This window comes from Callithrix jacchus, chromosome 12, assembly GCF_049354715.1.
Source record: "Callithrix jacchus isolate 240 chromosome 12, calJac240_pri, whole genome shotgun sequence".
Taxonomy (NCBI): domain Eukaryota; kingdom Metazoa; phylum Chordata; class Mammalia; order Primates; family Cebidae; genus Callithrix; species Callithrix jacchus.
The window spans coordinates 39,913,083-39,936,223 of record NC_133513.1 but is presented as its reverse complement, the minus strand read 5'-3'; the positions used below and the strand labels follow the sequence as shown (position 1 = coordinate 39,936,223).

The 23,141-nt window shown below is 49.4% G+C and overlaps 1 protein-coding gene across 4 annotated transcripts in view; it reads left to right on the top strand.

The window, feature by feature from the left end:
- WDFY4 (WDFY family member 4) overlaps positions 1–22,652 on the top strand; it is a 285,801-nt gene extending 263,149 nt beyond the window's left edge. For 3 of the 4 annotated variants that reach the window (XM_035267709.3, XM_035267708.3, XM_035267707.3), the window contains 9 exons: positions 3,950–4,162; positions 6,545–6,692; positions 8,977–9,161; positions 10,032–10,190; positions 14,423–14,602; positions 16,642–16,824; positions 18,069–18,153; positions 21,066–21,177; positions 22,213–22,652. In XM_035267709.3, the coding sequence (XP_035123600.3) occupies positions 3,950–4,162; positions 6,545–6,692; positions 8,977–9,161; positions 10,032–10,190; positions 14,423–14,602; positions 16,642–16,824; positions 18,069–18,153; positions 21,066–21,177; positions 22,213–22,279 (1,332 nt within the window). In that variant the 3' untranslated portion in view covers positions 22,280–22,652. The remainder of the gene's footprint in view (positions 1–3,949; positions 4,163–6,544; positions 6,693–8,976; positions 9,162–10,031; positions 10,191–14,422; positions 14,603–16,641; positions 16,825–18,068; positions 18,154–21,065; positions 21,178–22,212) is intronic. The other variant, XM_078343959.1, reaches the window with a different exon arrangement.
- Positions 22,653–23,141: the final 489 nt, after the last annotated feature.

Genomic DNA, 23,141 nt, shown 5'->3' with positions numbered 1-23,141 from the left:
TGGAGGTCCAGCGACCAGCACTGTGAGGCTTATGTCTGGAAAACCCTGAGATGGGGTGGGGTCTATGCCTTGGGTTGGCAAGGAAAGGCTTGGGCTCTAGGCTGTCTCAAGAGCTCTGTTAGACCCTGCCCTGATGCCATCTTGGTGAGGGTTTCACTGGAGAAAGTGAGATTAGTGCCCTGGAGGGCAGGTCAGTGTCATCAGCCAACCCTATAAGCATGTCCACAACCTGGGCTGTACTGCTCAGTATAGCTTAGAGAGGGTTTGGAGCCTCCCAGGGGCTCTCACTGGCCAAAGATTTTCCAGGAGGGGTACGAACTTGGCTTATTACCCAAACACCTGGAAATGGGTAGAGACCAGAGGTCATTTTAGGACACATGCTGAATCAAATTTCCAGGTTTGTTTAAGCACATGAAAGATGTTCAGCATCACTGGGGAGAAATAAATCAAATTTCCAGGTTTGTTTAAGCACATGAAAGATGTTCAGCGTCACCAGGGAGAAATAAATTAAAACCATCGTGAGATGAGATGCTACAACACACCCACAAGAGTGGGCTAAATTTAAAAGACCAACGGAACCAATAGTTGACAAAAATTCAGAGCAAATGGAATGCCTAAGACATCGATGGTGGGAAAAGCAAAATGGTACAACCACTTTGTACAAAAACTTGGTAATTTTTTAATAAATGTGCAGGTGCATTTGCCATATCATCCAGCAGTTTCACTTGTAGATATTTGCTCAAGAAAACTGAAAGCATGTCCACACAAAATCTTGTGCATGAATCTTCACCAGGTTTATTCAAACTAGTCAAAAACAAAATTCAAATGTCAGCTGGTGAATGGCTAAACAAATGATACACACACACACACACACACACACACCCCAGCAATGAAAAGGAGATTTACTGAATCAGTTTACACAGAACAACATGGATGAGTTTTAATACATTATCCTATATGAAATAAGCTATAACCCAAAGCTACATCCATGGGATTTTATATACAGACATGAAATGTGACATTTAGAGGCAAATGATAAGGACGAAAAACAAATTAGTGGTTCCTAAGGTCTGAAGTAGGAGTGTGACCCCAAAGGAACACACAGGGGGACATTTTGAGGGAAATGTTTTATGTTTTGACTGTGGTGATAGTCACATGACTGCATCAATTTATCAGAACACTTTGAACTGGGCATTTTAAAATGGCAAATTTTATTGTATGTAAATTATACCTAAAAAGTAAAAATAACCTGTGGCAGGTCTGACTAGTGACAGAAAACTTATGCCTTCTCCTGTCCTTTTCTGTGAAGAGAAAGTTCTTGTTTCATTCTTGCCTCTGGAAACTCAGTGATGGGAATCATCCCTCCCAGAGCCCACTGTCTTGAGTACTAGGGCCAGAGATGAATGTAACCTGTAGGAAGCAGCAGCCTTAGTCTGATAAAAGATAGAGTTACACATTATTCAGTTGAGCAGAGAGTTACTGGAATGATGGACCTCTACATCTAAGCTGGATAAAGATGTAGCGAAAGACAGGTGAGCGCTGAGAGACTGTAAAGAAGAAAAGGGACAAGGGGACTAGGGGTTGTGACAAGGTAGAAGAGTCTTAGGAAGTACTTAAACACCCAGCAAGGTGAGGGTGTGGCTTGCAACAAGTAGATGTTTGAATGAGTGCTTTAGAAAAGTTATGAATACTTAAGTTAACATCGTTAACTCAAGGTGTGGCCATGGGAGTGGTGACTTTAGCTGGAAAGGAGGCAAAAGTCTTTGGAGACATGGAGCATCAGGAACCAAGAGGCCAGATGTAGCAATCACTGAGGATGATGGCAGATCTTGGAGAAGAAGGGAAGGCATGGCCAGGAATCACCACCTTTGATGAATCAGGAGAACAGAGAGAAGTTGTTGGGAGACCACAGTGGGGATGAGGAGTGGATAGAGTCAGATCTCATGCGACACAGAGGAGCAGATGTTTTGTCCTTTTTTTAAAGAGGGCAGAGGAGCAATACTCTGGAAGTGGCAATAAGGACTGAGGCGACACGAGCCTCATGTCCTGGCCCCAGACATATGGGTTGTGCCCAGCAAGTAGTCACCACTTGAACTTGCTGCAGGGGAACTGGCAGCCCTGGCGAAAGCCAGGCTTCACCTAAGGAAAGGAAGTGGAGGAATGTTTGGGAAGAGCTTGAGGACATGCGATATGTGTTGGTTAACAAGAAGTAGGAAGAAGGGCCAGCAGAAGGGTCAGCTGCCCTGGCCTATGACCTTCCCTCACCTGACTATGTCTTTAGTGGTTCTGTGGCAGCCACCAACAAACGCTTTCATACACACATCTCCGGAAGGCCATGAGGTATGCCGCAAGCCAGGTGGTAGGCTTGGGAGAGCCATACTTTTCATTACCCCTCATATGACATGACTCAAATGTAGCCTTCTTGACCCCAAAGCCACTTTAATCATAGACCTCTGAAAAGCTAACTTAGCACAGGTGACCTGGCTTCTCCAGATCCAGGTGTGTAGGGCTATATGTCCTCCCAGAGGACCAAGAAGGGGAGCCCAGACAATCCCAAATGAATACCTTGGGGCTCTGGGCTCTATTCAGCAGAAGCAGGTGCCACCTCTCAGATAGACTGTGACTTCAAGACACTGGGGTATAGTTCCTCTTGCTCATGTGTGACACCTGACAAGAATGATTGCCAGCCTGGGTCCCCCAATCTGAGCCAGTGCCATCCATCTGGGCTGTATGCATGAAGGATCTAGCATGCTTGGCTCTTATGCTAAAATCTCTGTTTCCTGTTGGATGTCACCTTTCATGAAGAGCAGATGTTGCTGATTTCCAGTGGGAGCTATGCTCTTGAGTGGGGCGAGGTTTACTTCTCACTTAAAGGTTGCAAACTCAGATCCAGGCTCCATGTTTGAGTTGAGAATGTCTCCTGTCCTCCCATCTGGGGACAGTGAGCCTGAGCATGGACAAAATGTTCCTGAGGTCTGTGGGTGCGTGGGTTAGATGCTCCTTGCCTGCTGCATGCCCCCAGAGGGACACAGCTGCCCCATTGAAGGAAGTTCACATTCCTGGGGGCTAAGCTGAACCTCAGAAGCAGATTCTTTCATTTCTGTACCAGGGATGATTTAGAAGGATGCCCACACACATGTCCAGAATTTCCCAATACCTGAGTGAAGTGGGATCTGCTCAGTGAGGCTGGATATTCCTTGTGGGGTTCTGAGGGATGAAAATTGGGGGCTGGAGGGCTGGGATCAAAAACCACACACGAGCTCCCCTAGAAATGGGTTAAGTGTACCTGCCACCAAAGGGCAGTGTTCATGGGAGGAAACAACATCTGTGAAACTGCTAGCCAGTGCCTGGCATCGTATATGCTCAGTGTAATTACCTAACTCCTGGAACTGTCAGCCGTGGACACAACCTAATTCTCACATGAACTTGCTAAGAAGGTACAATCGTTATCCATTTTACAGTTGAAGAAACCGAGGAACAGAGATGTCAAGGAATGTGTACATGGCAGTGCCCACACCCAGTGCTCCAGAGCATGCTCTCCTGATCACTGCACTTAGCCTCAGCCTCCTGGCACTCTCTGGCCAGAACCAGCTCTCCCTGTTTCATATGTCACATCTCAGCAAGACCCCAGGACTTTAATTTCAGCCTGGCCTCTTCCATTTAGATGTGTCTTTCCCAGGGCTGCACTTCATAGATACTGTGGACACCATGGTTGTTTTATGACATGGTTGAGCTGGGGTGGTAGAAACAGTTAGGTCTGGTTTGCTGCTGGCTGGAGGCAGGACTCAGGTGGCCCTCAGGTGGCTGGCTCATCCTGCCCAGGGACCCATCAATTCTCTCCCCTGTGCAGGGCCAGCACCCTGAAGCACATGCCCCTTCCAAACTGTGCAGAGGGTGCCTGAGTCCATGAGTGGCCTGGGTTTTAATGCTCTTTGGGTTTTTGTTCCAGGCTCTGGAAAGTGACTTTGTCAGTGCCAACCTCCACCATTGGATAGACCTTATTTTTGGGTACAAGCAGCAGGGGCCAGCCGCAGTGGATGCTGTTAATATCTTCCACCCCTACTTCTATGGTGACAGAATGGACCTTAGCAGCATTGCTGACCCCCTCATCAAGAGCACCATCCTGGGGTTTGTCAGCAACTTTGGACAGGTGCCCAAACAGGTACAACATTCCTTGTCATTTGCCTTGCTTTCTCAAAACAGTGTGTGCAGTGTAAGGGCATTCTTTCCTAGGGTAAGAGTGAAGGAGAAGGCTGAAGAGGTGAGACGGTCCCCCATCATCTTCCTGTGCTTTCAATATCAGGCTTAACCCTCAGTTACCACCTGATGTTGATGCAGATGATGACATTGTTAGTGAAACTGGTGAAAGCTCTGTTTATCTGTGACTAGTGTGATTTTCAGCACTACAACAGATACGTGGTAACTAATTACTTGTGTACATATCTACCCAATGAGTTAAGACATAACAAGTGTTTGAAAGTGCCTGAAATATAACTAGCACTTAACAAATGTTGGTTATTAGTGTGATTATGTCATTGAAATCTCTCTTAAGCTCTGGGTATAGGGTATTCTTTTATAGACCAGGAAACTGAGACTCAGAGAGGCTAAACACCTTGCCTAGAATTACACCATTAGCAGTAAACAGAGGTAGAGCTCTGGTCCTATCTAAGAAGTGTAAAGCTTGCACCATATTGTCACCGGTGTGAGAGCATCCGCCTTCTACCTGCTGGGCCTCTGGTGAAATTGCAGAGTCTTACCTGGGCCTTCTGCTCTGCCGTCTCTCTCTCCTGTCTAGCAGTAAGAGGCTGTGCATTCTGTTGACATACTGATGAATGCACAGGTTAGGTGTTTATGTAGCTGATTCCAGTTGATATCCTTATTTAGTTGGTAATCCTCAAACTGTGGTTCTGTGTGGATATGTTTTGTTCCTGAACACGGCTATCTGGGATAAGAAGCATGGCCCTGCTACTGGGGTCACAACCTGGGCAGTCAGCCGCCATGCTGGGAAATGAATGCCTGAAACCAGCCAATTCCAGAACCGTCCTGTGCAACGGCCTTCCCACGTGCAACCATGAGGACTGGGGGGACTCCTTTTGCAGTTAGTGCAAAACTAACATCTTTCTCTCTGGTCTCACATGACATACTGAGGTTTGCTCAGCTCCCAGGTAAAGGGAATCTGAGGATGGTGTGAGGGTGACTCGGAGATTGGATGGCACATCCAATGTGGGTTTGCTGGGAGGCTTTGTAGGAAAGAAAGAATTTTAGGAAAGAAGCCTGCTAGCCTAGAAATGGTTTTATTTCTTGAATTCAAAAAAATATATAATAATACAAAGCAAGAATATAATTCAAAGTAGTAGCCACCACCATCCAGCCATGTCCTGCTTCATGTACCCACAGCCCGTGTCCACAGCACAGATCTTTTCCCCTCAATGTAGTCATGGAGTACACACAGCGATGTGTCATATGAGCATTTAAGAAGTATTTCTAAAGTAGCCATCAGAATGAGGATGCCCATGTGTCCCAGTCTGAAGACAAGATTGCAGCACTAACAGGGGCTGTGTCCACTACCCCAGTCACCCTGAGTGAGGAAGAGTGTTCATTATTAAACACTCATTGAAAACTCATCATTCTGATTTCTGTCTGCATTGATCACACACCCAGCTTTTCTAAATAGGTTAGCATTTGATCCAGGTCTATAACTGAGCTGAGGTTTCTCTGAGACACCCCACACCCACCCCAGCTGCCCATCAAACCTGAGCCCCAACTTTGCCCATGTCCACAGCCCAGGCCAGCTCCCACCTCTTCTCCCTCCAGCGTGTGCCGGTGGATGACTTGCTAGAATGTGCTGCTGGCTGGAAAGAGCAGCCCAGCAGGAGTACAGTCTGGGACAGACTGCAGGGTAGAGAGCTGGATCTGGTGCAGGTGCACGCCCTGGTCCAGCAGCAACGGCTCAGCCAGGCAGCACAGTTCATGCTCAGCGCTTGGCTCCGTTATGCAGAAAATTTGGCATTAGGCAGAGATCGGCGGAAAATGAGAAATAGAAAGGCCATTGATGGGATTTGCCTGTGTTCTTTGGAATACTTGAATGGATGCTGTTGAAGAATTATGTTGATGCTTAGATAAATGAGCCTGCGGAGAGTTCATGAGGGAAGAATGAAAAATATGAGAAATAGGTTGAGTCGATGAAGAGAGCCATGTGATCCAGAAGGGAAGAGGATCACTCTGGCCCCCTGACTGAGACAGTTCTTCTGGGGACCAGGAGTTCTTCAACAAGGCCAGTCTTTTCCCAAGCAGCTTGGGACAGAAGAGAGATTTGGCAGGCAGAAGGGCTACCTGTATGACCTTGAGAAAGTAGCTGTCCCTCTCTGAGCCCCAGGCCCCTCACCTGCAGCATCTGAGAGCTGGACCAGAGGTTCTGTTCATGTTCTGTTTTGTCAGGACCAAGCCCAGCTGTGGCAGCCCCCAGAGTGGGGGTGATGCTATCAGGGACGACCCCTCCTCTGGGCATGTCTCCCTCATGTGTATCTGTTCCCTGTCTCTCCAGCTCTTTACCAAACCTCATCCAGCGAGGACTGCAGCAGGGAAGCCTCTGCCTGGAAAGGATGTCTCCACCCCCGTGAGCCTTCCTGGCCACCCCCAGCCTTTTTTCTATAGCGTGCAGTCACTGAGACCCTCCCAGGTCACAGTCAAAGGTGATTCTCTGGCCATGCATTGTTTGGTGTCCTGTCCCAGAGTTGTCTCTTCAGTGTCTGAGTTTCTCTGGAGGTCCAGGGCCACATATCTAGGCAAGGTATTGGGGCCTGACTTTGAATGGCTGCATCTCCAATCAGCCATATTCTAGGGGGACATTGTCTCTGAAGTGTCTAGAAGCCCCTCTATTACACCCTGACTTCTGAAGACTCACCCCTCTCTGTTACACCCTGACTTCTGAAGACTCACCTCTCTCACTCTCACACACACACACCCCTATTTCAGGCACACACACATCTCTCTTCCTCTCCCTCTCTTTTATACATGCATACACACACAGACACACACACACACACCTCCCCTCCTCAAGAGACCAGTGGAGAATCCCAAGTCTTCCAAGGAAGGGTTACAGTCTCTGTGCCTGGGCAACTGGACCTCCTAAGCAAGGCAGGATAGGCAGGCAGCCAGTAGCTAAGAACATGTCCTCTGGGGCTCTGGGGCAGATGGCCTAGGAGTGAATGCCGGCCCTACTGCTTCCTGCCTACGTGACCTTGGGCAAGCCATTGAACCTCCATGATCCCATAAGGATTGGAATAGGGTTGGATGGATGCTGTTGAAGAATTGTGTTGATGCTTAGATAAATGAGCCTGCACAGAGTTTGTGAGGGAAGGATGAGAAATATGAGAAATAGGTTGAGCCAATGAAGGGAACCATGTGATCTAGGGAGGGACTACAGCCACTGCAGTCCCATGACTGAGAGACAGTTCTGGGAACCAGGGGCTCTTCAACGTGGCCAGCCAGCAGGAGCTCAGTGAGATGGGCCATCTTCATGCCCAGCACATAGTGGTGATTATCAGTCCAACTCTTCTGACCAAAGTTCAGTGCCTTCTTCATCTGCTGCCAAGGCTCAGAGAGGCTCTATAGAAGCAGAAGTTGACTGGCTTGGGGGTGGTCCCACCCAGCCTGGGAGGGAGGATTACCCAGTTGGAAGCAGAAGAGAGGGTGAGGCTGGGTTCCTAAGGCCATGTATGTATGAAGTTGGGTGCCTGTGCCATCTGAGGACATGCACTGTCTTGGGGAAATCCCACTACATTGAACAACATGCAGGACCCAAGAAGTATAAGTGTAGGTTTACAGGGGTTTTAGTAGTGTCCTTTTTTATCCTTGAAGTCCAAGCACAGTGTCCTCGGCACACTGCACCCTGGTAGATAAGATGCCTACTGCTCTTGGCTCTGGGGACCATGCCTCCATTTGCCCCAAGACTGGGGATCTGCTCTGGATTGAAGTCCCTGGGCAGTCAGGCACAGCCCTTGCCCTCACAGAGAAGGACACGCAGTGCAAGCCACATCAGTAGTAACAAGGGAGCTCAAATGTCCCATGCGGGCTCCAGGAGACTGATGCAGATCTTATCAGCCATGGGTCTTGGAGGGCCTTCCTAAGGCTTAGTTTCCCCATGTATAAAATGCGGAAGACAATGGCCCTGCCCTCAGGCTTGTGACAGTGCCATGAAGTGGTGTCTGTCACACAGGTAGGCACCAAGCCAGCGCTGAAACAAGAGTCCTGGCAGATGCTGGTGCCACTCCCAACATGTGCTGGGCCTTGCTTTAAGAGGCCTGGCTTCACTCTCTCCTTTTCCTCTGAGCAGCCCCAGAGGGTAAGCGCCATCGATGCCTCAGTCCCTTCCCTACAGGAAGAGACATCCCACAGTCTTATCCTGGAGCCTCTCCCCAATCCTGCTCCCTCTCTTCCTCCTGGGTGGTAGGGTCAGGTAGAGGGTAGTTTTCCCACTTCACCCAGCACAGGGCAAGGAAGAGGGTGGCCCCCACCGGGAAGTAGGAAAGGCCCCTGCGTGGTAGGTGTGATGTCACGGTCTCGGAAACTAGGCTGGCCTCAATGTTATGAGCTGACAAGCTGCACCAAGCTCTGTGCCAGGAGACACACATTGAAAGGGACATGGTTGTCTCTACTCCATGGGAAGAGGCTGGGGTCTGAAGAGATGGAATGACTTGACCAGGATAATCAGGCCTAGAATGAGGTCTGAACAGCTCCAAATCCCATGCTCTGAGCCATATTCCAGCTGGGGTGGGGGTGGCTCCCGGAGTAGAGCTGAGGAAGGACGGGCAGTGTGTCTGCCTGTCACGTCTGCCTGGAGCCTGGCTGTAGTGGGTTCTGTCCTTCTGTGCATAAGTTTGCGTCCAGTGTGTCTGCCTGTCATGCCTGCTGGGGCCCAGCTGTACTAGGTGCTGTCCTTCCATGCACGAGTTTGCCATACTAACTGGGGGATAGATATGTACCTCTTTTCTCTAGGCTCAGAGTCCCCCAAAGGGGCCATTGGCCACATTGTCTCTACCGAGAAGACCATTCTGGCCGTAGAGAGGAACAAAGTGCTGCTGCCTCCTCTCTGGAACAGGACCTTCAGCTGGGGCTTTGATGACTTTAGCTGCTGCCTGGGGAACTACGGCTCCGACAAGGTGAGCCAATTGCACGGAGCAGGGGCGGCCTCAGGACCTCGGCCTTCCTCCAGCTAGAGGCAGAGATGGTCCTGAGATCAGCGAATCCAAACAACCTCGCCCATTTTTCCTGCAAGACGTGCTGCCAGCCTGGGAGGGAGAGGACTTGTGACCATGCAAAGGCCCTCATTGGGCCAGGCCTCAAACCTGCCTTCCAAGGAACTGAGCTTACTAGTTGGCAGTGCACACTATCACCTCCAGAGCAGAGGCTAGCTGGGCATATGACTACATTGAGTTCACCTACACTGGCACTGAGTGTGGGATGGAAGTCCTGGGGGCTCCTCTGGTTCCAGTCATGATTTAGACTCAAAGAACACATGCTGAGTGCTCATGGGGGCCTGCAGGAGCAAGCTGTTTTCCTACTGGTCCTCCCAGCCAGTGCAGGCCACGTAGTCACCTCTGCCTTTTTGATGTGGCCCCTGCTCTCCTTCCCAGGCCCCATTCCTACTCTAGCTCCCTCCCCTGATCCCATCACTTCCAGTGAATTCTCGACCCTCCCAGCTCCCCAATCCCTTCTTTGGCCTTGCCCCACCAACTTCTCGAGGCAGCCATGGAACTCAGCCCCATGTCCTTCCTCCTGACCCCCAAACTGAGCCACCCCCTGCTGGTGCTCGTGGGGTCTTCCCAGCATCCCTCACTTGTCTCTTCCTACCTGCTAGAGGAGAAGCTCCTGCTTGGGGACCTGGGATGGTCTGGATTTTGTCATCAGGGCCTGACTCCTGAACACATGGCATGTCCCCAGTTCCCAAGGCACCCAGATTAGCCCACATCCCCCTGTGACTCTATCCTGAGCTCCTGTACCTGCTGTCTCATCCCCCTTATCTCCCACAGATCCTTATGACATTCGAGAACCTGGCTGCCTGGGGGCGCTGTCTGTGTGCTGTGTGCCCGACCCCAACAACAATTGTCACCTCTGGGACCAGCACCGTGGTGTGTGTGTGGGAGCTCAGCATGACCAAAGGCCGCCCGAGGGGCTTGCGCCTCCAGCAGGTATGCAGCTCAGGCAGGTGCAGTCCTCAGGTGGGGACAGTACCTCAGATGGGGACCACACCTCTGGCTGGCATGGCACCTGAGCAGGTATGGTGCCGGAATATACCCTAACTCTGCTCACTGAGGGCCCTGCCACCCTTTGGAGCCAGGAATGAGTGAAATGAGGTGCAGAGGGCAACCCACAGCTCAGTGTCATTCAGGGGTATCCTTTTATTCCCGTGGTGGATTTGACAGGTACACAGGGCAGGTGCCTCCACAGAGGCCCACACCTTATCAAGAGAGGCCAGGGCACACACAGCCACTTCATGGATATGAAGTCTGGTGAAATCAGTTTCCTTACCCCAGATAATATTTTGGGGGCATTTTGCCTCAAGTTAGCCTTTATGCCAAGAATTTTCACATGGATTGCCTCATTTTAGCTTATTGACGCCCCATAACATAGGTGCCATGATCACCCCTACTTTATTGGTGAAGGAAAAACGAGATGCAAAGAAGTGTAAGTTGTGTATCCAAGGTCAAATGAATGACTTTCAGAAGGAAGTGGTTGAGGTGGGAGGAGGAGCCGTGACCCTTCAGGCTGAAGACGTGCACCACCGGTTCTCACAAGGAATGCTTATCACAGTGGCACTTCATGTTTGCTTCACATTCCAAATGCTCCAAGGCCCTTCTGTGTGCTAACGTTTTCCCGTGAAGAGGCAGCTACTGTTCCCACTTTCAGACAAGGAAACTGAGGCTCAGAACAGCCTGCATCTGAATCTAGGTTTGTGTAACTCTAAACCCCATGCACTCTCCCTGCATACTCTGGCACTCGCTCTAGAATATCACTCACCCTAGAATATCACTTCCAACTCTAAAATACAATTCAATTCTGTATCTGTTTTTACTTAGCCACAGAGCCCTAAAGTAACAGAAACAAAAATAAGCTGTACAAAATCACCACTGACCGAATTTACTAAAGTGAATGTGTTTCACTGGAACCGATCCTGCGTTTCTCTGGATAACTTTCAAGCCACATCTGTCTCCCTAGAGTTTGTCCTTGTCTCCTGGTGCCACTCAGGGCATGGAGGGTGCAGGGTGGGTACTGAGCAAATGTGAGGTGAAGGAACAGATAGGGCAGTGGGAGAGGGGTTGATACATCTGCAGGGGCAGTGCACCCACGGAGAGGCAGCAGTACAGGTGACAAGCAGGCGACCTTCATCAACTGCTGTTGTCAGTGGACTGGGTGTGATTCTCGGTCTCAGTGAAGGGACTGGAAATGAAAGACTGGGGTACTCTTCCCCCCGTAACCCCAGTGCCCATTTACAGCTTGCCCTGGGGACTGCACGCGGTTCCACCTGGCCCTGGGGCTGGCCTTGGGGTACTGGTGAAGTAATTTTTCTACCACCCTCCCATTTAACAGTGAAAATGCATGGAAACACCCTTGTATCGACCCCATAAAAATGTAATTTATCGTCCTCTCCTACTTCCAAATCAAAAGGAAAAGAGATGGGACTCCCACATGCTCTTATTTTCTAAAAATAAAACACTTTAACGCTTACCTTTAAAGGCCAATGTGGCCTTGCGGGTTCCCCAAACCCATGGCTGCCCAGTGGAGGAGTCCACCCCTTACCTGTGGGCAGGAAAGTCATCACTGCAGAGCTTCATAGGCAGTTCAAAAATTATTTTGTTTTTAAAGATAGTGCAACATTAAAGAGAAATTTTAAATCCACTTCAAAGACAAACTATTCTCTATGATCCCTATATAAGTTTTCCTTTTTGCATACTCTTATCCCAGATATACATATTTATATCTTTCTGATCATTGTGTAGATCTTTCTATTCTACTTTCACCCAGCTTATTCAATTGTTTCCATTTTTCTACAGTCTCTATAATTTCCATTTCAGTCATTCCATATCATTCCATTTCCATAAAATTACATTTCGATTCTTGTGTCATATCAATGCACTAGAGTTTAATAAACCATTTCTTCTAAAACTAGACAATTAAGTTGTTTCCAAGTTTTAACTATTTTAAATAGTGCCGCAGAAAACATCTAGATTGCTGTTTGCTTCTGACTGTTTTCTTACGACAAATTTTGAAGAGAATTATGAACTTTCCAAACATGACGCTTTCCAAATTAGTTCTGACTTTATGGTATCGCCAGCAATCAAGAGCATCCATCTCATGGCAATGTAACCTGCATGAGGAATTATTTTCAGGGGTCTTCTTTTTGCTGTCATTTTTTGCTGCTGTAGTTAGGTATAAGGTAATGTAATGAAGTTATTTTAATTGGCCTTTCAGAGAAGTATCATTTGGAGAAAACAAAACCCCTCTTGAGCACACATTTGAAGCTGCTATCTCCTTCCTTGATTTCTCTGGCTCTTGCAGATGGTGGGTGCTGGATGCCTAGTGGTGCTGGAGTTTCCAGGCTGGTTGGAAGACAGCCAACCTGACCTAAGTGGGCAGTGACAGGCACACAAGCTGTTTCCTGAGAAGAGCAGGCAGACTCGGTTCCACTCATAAACAACACCTGCAGGTGCTGGGGCTCAGAGCTCCTCCCTTTGCATCCTGAGCCTTGCGCCTGGGGTCCCTTCTCTGTGCTCTTTGGCATTGCTGTGTCCCCTGTGGTCAGAACAGAGTCATCAGACTTATTTCATTCTGGGAAGAGATTCAGAAGGTTCCTGTCAACTCCTCTGCTTTCCTCTGTTCACTTAGGCAGTTTCCATTTTCCTAGGATAACCTAAATCTTCTGTGGGTCATACCTGAAAACTTTCCAGCACCATCTGGTTGGCATCACGTTAGGATCCATGGAGAACAAACAGGAGCCTGTGGCTGAACCTTTCATTGCTCTGACCAGGCAAGGTGACAGCTTTGAGAAACGATGCTTAGCCTCATTGACTCAAATGAGTGCGTGATGCTCTCTGTCCTGAGGGTGGAGGCTTACTACTTGGTGAGCCAGGTCAATTATGCTTCAGCATGCCACCTCCGTGCCCCTCCGGCTGAGTCCAGGGGATGGCAGGCACATGTGAGCACAGAGCACCTCAGATCAGGGCCTCTGGGACCTGCAGCCTCTGGGGTACTGGTGATGGAATCCACACCATTGCCTGTAGCAGTTGGCAAGGGGATACCAGCATGTGTGGTGAGCTACTTCAGTCCCTCGGGAAAGTGTTCAACGAGAACAAGGCCTTCAGCCAGATCTGAACACACAGCCATCCGTGAGTCAGGCCAGGCCCCACACAAGCCAAACCTGAGGGCCAAGACCAAGGAGGTCTAAGTCTCCCAGTGACTATGAATCCAGACCTATCAGACTTGAAAAGATCCATCTTTTGATGACTATGTGACCTCCCCTTTTCTTCTTCCCAGTTTAGTTCAAGAGTGCACATGCCTCTAAAGTTCCCTTACTGAGATGGCTCTCAAAGTTGGGCACATGTGAGAATCCTCTGAGGGCTTGTGAAAATTCAGGCTTTGGGGTTCCATCCCCAGCATTTCTGATTCAGAAAACGGGGTAGAACCCAAGAACTTGAATTCTAACAGGCTGCCTGCTGCTACTGAGCCTGCTGGTGTGGGCACCACAGTTTACCAACAGTGCTTTGTGTGTTAACAGTGACATGAACTGGCCGGATGCAATGGTTCACACCTGTAATCCCAGCACATTGGGAGGCCAAGGCAGGTAGATTGCTTGAGGTCAGGAGCTCAAGACCAGCCTGACTAACTTGGTGAAACTCCCATCTCTGCTTAAAATACAAAACATTACCCAGGCATCAGGTCAGGTGTCCTGTAATCCCAGTTACTTGGGAGGCTGAGGCAAAATAATCACTTGTAGCCAGGAGGCAGAGGTTACAGTGAGCTGAGATCATGCCACTGCACTCCAGTCTGAGTGACACAGCAAGACTCCATCTTAAAAACAAACGAATAAAAAATTGTGACGTGAACTGCTCCCAGGTTCAAGACAGATAAAGGGCAGCACAAAGCCTCCACGTACGGCTAGTCTCTGGTTGGGTTATATGTAAAAAAATGGTTGATTCTCCCCAGCAGAGCCTCCATCCCCGGAGATGAATGAAACGAAGAGGCTAGTCATAGACACGCACATGCACACCCTCTCAGCCACACAGACAACAGACTTGGGAATCACTGACTCACTCAGAATCTCTGTTTCCTCAGCCAGGGCCCAGCTATAAAAGGGAGGGTGAAGAAGCCCTCCAAGTAGCTGGATTGAGGGCCCCTCTCCTAACCTGTGGGTCTCTGCTCCCAGGCCTTGTATGGACACACACAGGCTGTCACATGCCTGGCAGCATCGGTCACCTTCAGCCTCCTGGTGAGCGGCTCCCAGGACTGCACCTGCATCCTGTGGGACCTGGACCACCTCACCCATGTGATCCGCCTGCCTGCCCATCGGGAGGGCATCTCAGCCATCACCATCAGTGACGTCTCGGTGAGACTCCTATTTCTTATTGTCCATATCTTTGCCTTCACAGTAGCATGGGGAACAACACCCAGGAGAAAGCCCAGAGACTCTGGCCACTCCAGAATGCTGGGAAGGCCAAGGGTATGGAACAGTCACTGCAGATCTCATGGGCAGCACTGGGTCTAGCTTTGATTTCTGCTTCTTTACATTCCTCCCTCTGGTGGTGGGGACAGTGGGAGGTGTCTGCTTTGCTGCAAGAGAAAGACTGGCTTTCAGTGAAGGTTCTGCTGGATGTGGCTGACTCATTTAGCTCCTTACCTGCAAATCAGTGTTGACTTGGCAGGTTTTTTGTCTTCACGGCAGTGCAAGCTTCTCTGCCTGTCCTTCCATACATTGGCTTACAAAGATGAGGGAGATTGATTTATCAGCATGAAATTTCTTCCAGGCCGAAGCCCTGTCATGGGATATGGGGTTCACTGACGATGCAGAGGTTTCTGCATCTGCTCACAGAAAACCTAAGGGGTCCAGGACATGAATAAAATGAGTGGAGGGCTCTAAAGAGGAGTGGGGGGTGATGCAGGAGCTTCCTGGTTCCAATTTTTGCTGAAAGTAGTGCTCCAGGTAGGTTTAAATTCAAAACTGGATTCAATGTTAGATGAGTAGATGGAATGTGGATGGATGGATGGATGGATGGATGGATGGATGGATCAGTGGATGGATGAGTGGATGCATGGGTAGATGGATAGACAGATAGATAGATGGGTAGTTAGATGAGTGGTTGGATGGATGGATGGATGGATGGATGGATGGATGGATGGATGGATGAATGGATGGATAGATGGACAGATAAAGGGATGAGTAGTGGATGGAAAGATGGATGAAATGGATGATGGACTGATGGTGGGTAAATGGATGGATGGTTGATGTTTAGAAGAAAGTGTGAAGCCTTCACCTGGGAGAACATAAAACCCATTAGGAATTGTGTCCCTAGACCTCAGAAAAACCTGGAACCAGGACAAGTTGTCCTGCAGCCGATTGATTTCAGTCTGTGCTTGCTGGGTGTGGGGCAGAGAGGTATCCGACATGGTCTCTGGCCTCAGACAGAGCATCAGGAAATTCTACAATGGATCCCAGCCCGGGAGGGTGTGGGGGTTACGGAGTTCCCTACATCCCTTCTGTGATTAAGGCAAGTCTCAAAGGGATGGCCCCAGGGCCTCAGTGACAATGACCACTATAGAATAGACAAGCCTTGGCCGGGTGCGTTGGCTCAAGCCTGTAATCCCAGCACTTTGGGAGGCCGAGGTGGGTGGATCATGAGGTCAAGAGATCGAGACCATCCTGGTCAACATGGTGAAACCCCGTCTCTACTAAAAATACAAAAAAGTTAGCTGGGCATGGTGACATATGCCTGTAATCCCAGCTACTCGGGAAGCGGAGGCAGGAGAATTGCCTGAACCCAGGAGGCGGAGGTTGCAGTGAGCCGAGATCGCACCATTGCACTCCAGCCTGGGTAACAAGAGTGAAACTCCATCTCAAAAAAAAAAAAGAATGGATAGGACTTGAGGAGTAAAGACTTAAACGTGAGCATATCAGGAGAAGCAATGGGGAAATTTCTCTCCAGGGACATTGCACAGTTTATGAGCTCCATGCAGTCACTGGACCCTCTGTACCCTGTCCTCCACCAGGTGGCATCCAAAACTTCTTCATGGGCAAGGCTGGCTAACCAAGCATAAGCTATGTCCAAAGCCAGGGCTTGCCTTCAGGCTGGGGAGTGGGATGTGGGAGGAGCCTGGAGGGTGATCCAGGTGCCTTTTGCCAGGAAAGAAGTATCCAACCACAAGACTGCAGTATGAAAAGAATCAAGAATTTACAACAGTGTGAAAACATACCAGATCTGTGAGTCAGCTAGAAAAGAAGTGGTACCTTAGGAAATCTTGGGGTACCTTGGGGGACTTCAGAGCATGGCAGATTGAGGGTACTTGAGTGTACCAACTGGGTAGCTGAGCACATGGCTGATGGGCAGGCAGTGAATCCAGCTTAGAGTGATGGCAGCTCTCACTGCACAGGGCACCATTGTCTCCTGTGCGGGAGCACACTTGTCCCTATGGAATGTCAACGGACAGCCCCTGGCCAGCATCACCACAGCCTGGGGCCCAGAAGGATCCATAACCTGCTGCTGCCTGATGGAGGGCCCAGCATGGGACACAAGTCAGATCATCATCACCGGGAGTCAAGACGGCATGGTCCGGGTAGGTGTGTCTTGGGTGGAATGAGGACATGGCATGAGAAATGTGTTCATCTCCATTCTTCTCACTTTCTCCAGGGGGCTAACCCTGTAGGTTGCATTTGAGACCATTCCAGAACAGGTATCTACAGCAAATGAAGGGAAAGGCAAGGCTCTTTCCAGGAAAAAAGTAAATAAATAAAATTATATAGTATTACACACACACACACACAGACGCACACCGTTAGAACATATAAATGCTGAAAGGTTAAATGCAAAACCGCTCAACCCAAACTTACCCACCCATCCACTAATCTATCTACCCACCTACCCATTTATCTCTCCACTTATCTACCCATCCATCTGCCCATCCATTTCTCTATCCACCCATTCACTCATTCATCCATCTATCCATCCATCCATCCATTAAGCATCCATCCATCCATCCATCTATCCATCCATCCATGCAGACTGAGGAGGCACCCAGGAAGTCCCCTCACAGGGCCTCGTCTATGGCCTCTGCAGAAAGCAGGCCATCCTGGGCTAGCCTGGGCTTGGTGGGGTGTGACCCACACCAGCAGGCCAGCCGGAGGACCTTGGGGTGGCCGAGCTGCAGGTGTATTTCTCTCCTGTGCCTGCCCAAAGCATGACTGGGGGTCTTCTGTGCAGCCAGCATTCATTCATTCATTGTGGTCACTGAGCTCTTGCACTGGCCCAGTGCTATGCGGGGCCTGGGATGGGCTAACAAAAGCATTTGAGAGGAGGCTGATCTTTGCCCTTGGGTGACATAAAGTCCAGATCCAGTGAGTGAGAAGCCGTTTTGAGTGAGTCAGCCTCAGGGCTCTCACAAGCAGGCTTGGGACCAAGGGCCAGACACAAGATGGGTGCCCGGCCATCCAGGAGTGAGGGAGGACTCTAGAGGTGGTGGCATTATGGGCAAGAGGGCATCAGCTGAGTAAAATGGGAATAAACTGGTTGCAGAGTCACATCCCTGCAAGCAAAGGGCTGTGGGGAGATGAGAGGCACTTAGGGACATAGGTGGGGTAAACTCACTTAAGCTGCAACTGTGATTGGCCAAACCTCCGCATGAGAAAGCTGAAGCCTAAACAACCTTTTGCCTGATAATACACTGACATCAGAAGTGGAAGCGAGGGCCATGTCCTCATCCCTTCCCTAAGGGCCCCTTAGGTGTGAGGAAATGGACTAGACCACTCGAGCTTGCAGACAGGATCATCTCCCCAGGCCATGACATTTGCTCTTTTGGGACAGGTTTGGAGAACTGAGGATGTGAAGATGTCTGTTCCTGAACAGCCAACAAGAGAGGAGCCCTTGACTCAGCCTCCAAGTCCAAGAGGTACCGGCCCTGCTGGGGATGTGGCGGTCCTGGCTTTACCCTGCCCTCCTCACCTCCCCTCTCTCCACCTCAGCCCAAGGGCTGCAGCTCCTCCCAGGTCTTCAGAGACTACAGAGGCACAGAGAGGTTCAGTAACTTGCTCAAAGTCACTCAGGAAGCAGACTCTCCTCACGTCTGCTGTCATCACAGCCACAACTGCCTCAGAATAAACTAACCATAGACACTGCCATGTAACCACCATCACCAACCCCTCCATAATGAACACAGGTGCAAACCTCCCCATCAAAGCTGTCACTGCATCACATCCACCACAACTGTCCAGTCCCCACCCCCATCAGCACCACCTCCAGTAGAGCCGAACTCCTCTCTCAGCTCAGTCTTCAGAAAAGATTCTGGCCAGAATGGGAACATCTTTACTGGAACCCACAATCAAACATGTTCTCATGAAGTGAGAATTCTATCATCCTGAGCGCTTCTGGTAGCTCCCTGTTTGTTCTGCATCCCAGAACCTGTGATCATCCACAGGAGAGAATTTCCCAGATTTCTGAGGGCGGCCTTCTGAAAAGAGTAGACACTTGCAATTAGTTCCTTCTAAAATACAGTCCACACCTCTTTGATTCATTTAGTCACCCATTTGTGGATTCTTTTTCATGCAAGCACACACAAACATTTGCTCAGCCCCTACTGTGTCCCAGGCTGTATATTAGAGGTTCCTTCCTCCAAGATAACAACACCCAGGACCCTTGTCGACAATCTGAGCTGAGCCAGGGCAGTAACATCACAAAGATCAAGAACTGCATCAGTTCACAGGTTCTGTTCCTCTAGGGTTCTTAGAAACCACCACAAGGAGTCAGCCTAGCTCATTGTGAAAGGAGAGAACTATGTGCATTCTAAGGAACCCCGCACATCTTTGGAAGGCAGAGGCCAGACTCTCTCCCATATCTGCTCCCAACTGGAAAGACTCTTATTCCCCAGCCTGCTTATGAAGCAATTTTCTGATATAGCTGCATGAGACTGCACATCATTTTCATTTGGGACTCAAATGCCCACTTTTGAAGCTACTGGGGCCCCGTAAGCTAAAAGCATTAGCTAAGCCCATGGTTGATAAACGGATGCCTGAGAAAGAAGGCTGGCTGGCTGGATGGGTGGGTAGATGGATGGAGGACGGATAGATGAATGGATGGATAGATGGATGATGGATGGATGGACAGATGAATGAAAGTCACCTCAGAGCCATTCAGTTGGTTCTGGCAGTGCCTGTGGATTTGCAGGTTCCTATCCAGCATCAATAGTTATGGTGAGGTTGCACTCATTGGTCATGGGCTCTAGGGAATGAGAAGCAGGGTAAAAAGCAGGAAACAAGGTTCTAGACCCAACTCTGTCACAGCAACTTCTCTGGTCTTCTGTCAAATGGAGGTACTTCCCGTGCATCCTGACTAGTAGAGTGCTGAGGACAGAACAATAGTAGCCACAGACAAGAATCTACCCCACATGCAGGTCATTATTGTCATTTTTGCAGACTTTTGAGATGTTTTTCTCTGTAGACACAGCAGCTAATGGCCTTAGGAAACTTACTTAAGGGGTCTTAGACTGACAGGGAGCCCCAGATTGACATCCTTCCTCTGTGTCTGTTCTGACCCAGAGTCACTGCTGCCCCACTGGATTGACTGCCAGGACTGTGATTATAGTTCAAGGGAAGATGAACGTGAAATGACAGGATGACATAGACATATTCAAAATATCAGGTTGGGCTGCAGTTTAGAGTTAACAAATCTAAAATATGAGCAGATTTACAAGCCCAAACTGCTGGAGGTCTTTAATAAAAAAGCATGTTGTTCTTATATTGCTCAAAACTGTTTTGTCCAAAAGGGACCTGTATTGGGCATGACACGTGGATATTTGCACATGTGTCCTCTTGGCGTGTATATTACTGCATCCCTCAAATGTCTTAAGGGGCAAGAAAGGAGATCTTTGAAGATATTAAGTATACTGTGTTTGTGGGCAGATGTAATCTAATTTCTGCTTGGAATTCATTTATTTGCCATTTGCAGAAAGGCCCAACCCAGGTGAGTACAATTTATCTCAGGAATTGCCTCAAAGATTTGGACTCAATCAGGCACAGAAAAAGTGCTTCGGAGAAGCTTGTTGTTTAGACTGATACACAAGGGTACAAATGCCTGGTGTGTTTTGAGGCAGTCTCTCCCACATGGACCCCTCAAGCATTTCCTGGTGCATGGCCTGTCTGCACACATGGGTGATCAGCTCAGGACAGTGGGAGCTGTACCATCTCTCCTGCCCTGAGTCCAAGGAAGTAGCCTCACAGGGACGTACCCAGCTGGTGTCTCTCCATCTCACCCTTCCCATTGAAGGAATTATTGTCTGTTCCCAAATGCAGTCATTAAAATGAGTGAAGTAACAATCATTGAGTTATATTTTTTGAAAAAACGTTCTCAGCATTTAATTATTGGTTGTGGTGTGAGAGGATTAAGATAAGTTGATAATGCCGACTTTATGCAATTTATTTTTACTAGGCAATTATGGGCTGCATTACATCCTGGCAGCAAGGTATTGTGGGGCATCTTATTAAGCATAAAGCCAGTAAACACTGATGAACAATTTTGCTGAACTAGGCATGCAATTTAGAAAGCAATAATACACAAATCCAATTTGGTACACAATGGATACCGCGGCACGTCAGCACATGTAACTATCACCGCCTGCAAATTAAATTGGGACGGCCCTTTTTGCAACAGCACAGGCCAAGATTAAATATATTTCCCCCCTCAATTTAACAAGTTGCTGACCACAAATATAAATATGTGTGTATACGTTTCCGGCCCTGTGTGCAGATGCAGACTGTGTGTGCGAAGCTGATCTGGTGTTCTAACTCTTCTCTCACATGCTCCTCACAGGTCACAAGTGGGAGAAGAACCTGGCCCTGAGTCGAGAGCTGGATGTCAGCCTTGCTTTGACAGGGAAGCCCAGCAAGACCAGCTCCGCGGTGACGGCTCTGGCCGTGTCCAGGTAAGCACGGCCTTGTTTTTCTGGGTCTCCAGCAGAGGGCACTGCGGCCACCTCTAGGAAAGTCCCAGTGGCTCTGAGTCCAGGCCACTTAGCCAAGGAGGCCACCTCCCTCCAGGACAGGACCCCACCAAGCACAGGATGCAGCCCATGTGGCCATGTAGAGCACCAGAAAATATTTTGTTTTTTTTTTTTATTATTATTTGTTTTGTTTTTCACTCACACATGCCCTTGCTCTCTTGCTCTTGAATAGCCATCCATTCATAAAGAAATCCAAGAGGTAGAAGTATAATGTTTTGTAATTTAATCCTAAAGAGAGCCTTTTCCCCTGAGTTCCACTGCCAGCTGTAACATGTGGTGTGATGATTATCCTTCATTAACAGAAAGTGCCTTATGAGGGTTCTTAGCCGCTGTAGCATAGCCAAGCGTCAGTCTCCACATTTCGTACTCGTTATTTGATTCACAGTATCCCATGGAGGTGGTTACTGTCATTAACCTCCTTGTACACACCAGGAGGTGCAGCCACAGGGCTGCTGACCTTGCAGAGCTGGCCTTCCTTCCTCCCTCACTGGCATGGCGTGGGCTGTTCCCATGTCCTACACAGTGTTTTAGATGCTGGGTGGGGTGGAATGGGGCGGGATGGGCTTGGTGGTAGGGAAGGTCAGTCCAGATCCACACTTTTTGCTGGAGAACTTGCTATTTGTTCTGCCGTGGTACTGGCTATATCCCTGGTGGGACAGGAGGCTCGCCTGGAGGTGCTGGAGAGAGGCAGGGCCTTGTCCTGCTCTCTGGGACCTGAGCTTCCCCACGGTGCTGTGGGAACCGCCACCCTCACAGCTCAAACACATCCCCCTACCCCCAAGTGGAAACTTCCATTCCTCGCACTGCCTTCCTTGCCTCAGGAGAGATGAGGCCAGGGGCCAGCTCCAGTGGACCCCGGACTGAACCCCAGAGTTGCAATATCCCATGTGCTGACTGGGACAAGTGGTACTGACAGGCTGGCCTCTAATGTCCTTGTCTTTTCTTTCTCTTCCCAAGAAACCAGACCAAACTCCTGGTCGGCGATGAGAAAGGGAGAATATTCTGCTGGTCTGCAGATGGGTAGGAAGAGAAAGGCAGCAGAGGCTCTGGCACAGTAGTGCCAGGCTGAGGGTGGCAGACGTGACTGGGGCTGAGCTCTGCCTACAGAGGAAACCCCCAGGGCCTCCCCCGCCACAGCTCTCAAGGAACAGTCTCTGGCAATCAGAGCTCTGCATCCCGACCCTCTCCATGGCCCATGGGACTTCTATGAAAAGGATGAAGGCACACACTCAGAGGCCTGAGTAACACTCTGGAAACTGACTCGGTGATGCCCAGCTGCACATGAAATTACACATGACTCACCTTACTGAGGGCTATTGCACTGAAAAAAAGATGGAGTTGCTTACTGGAAATTATTGTATTGTCTTTATTTTATTAAAGCAACTATATTCTAAATGCAGAAGGGCTCTTGAGTTTTAAATCGCCACTCTATCTCACTTACAATGCTGCCTTTCTTGGTATTTGTGTTTCTGTCCTGGGAAAGGCGGGAAGTCTGCAGGGAAGCACATCCAACTTCACAGCCTCACCCAGCCCCTCCGCATCTTCTACCTTGGACACTGGCTCTTCTCCATCTTGCCCAGAGTGTAGGGGCCTGGGGAGTGAGGGGCCACTGGGAAGAAGGTCCAGCCTCTGTGGCTGAGCTGCAGGACATGGCTGTGGGTGCTGCCCATGGCAGGCTCAGGCAAGTTGGCCTGGGGTGATACGCCCGCCTGGGCATGTCTGCCCCATCTCCACAGCCTGCAACAGACAAGGGTTCCAGCCAGTTCCTGGCTCAGCAGTCTCTTCCAAGGGCCCTAGTCCACACTCTGCTATTGAGCTGCAGTTCTTCCCGGAGAAATCTGCACTGCTGTGTGACTTTTGTCTTCCACTTGAAAATGTATGGCAGG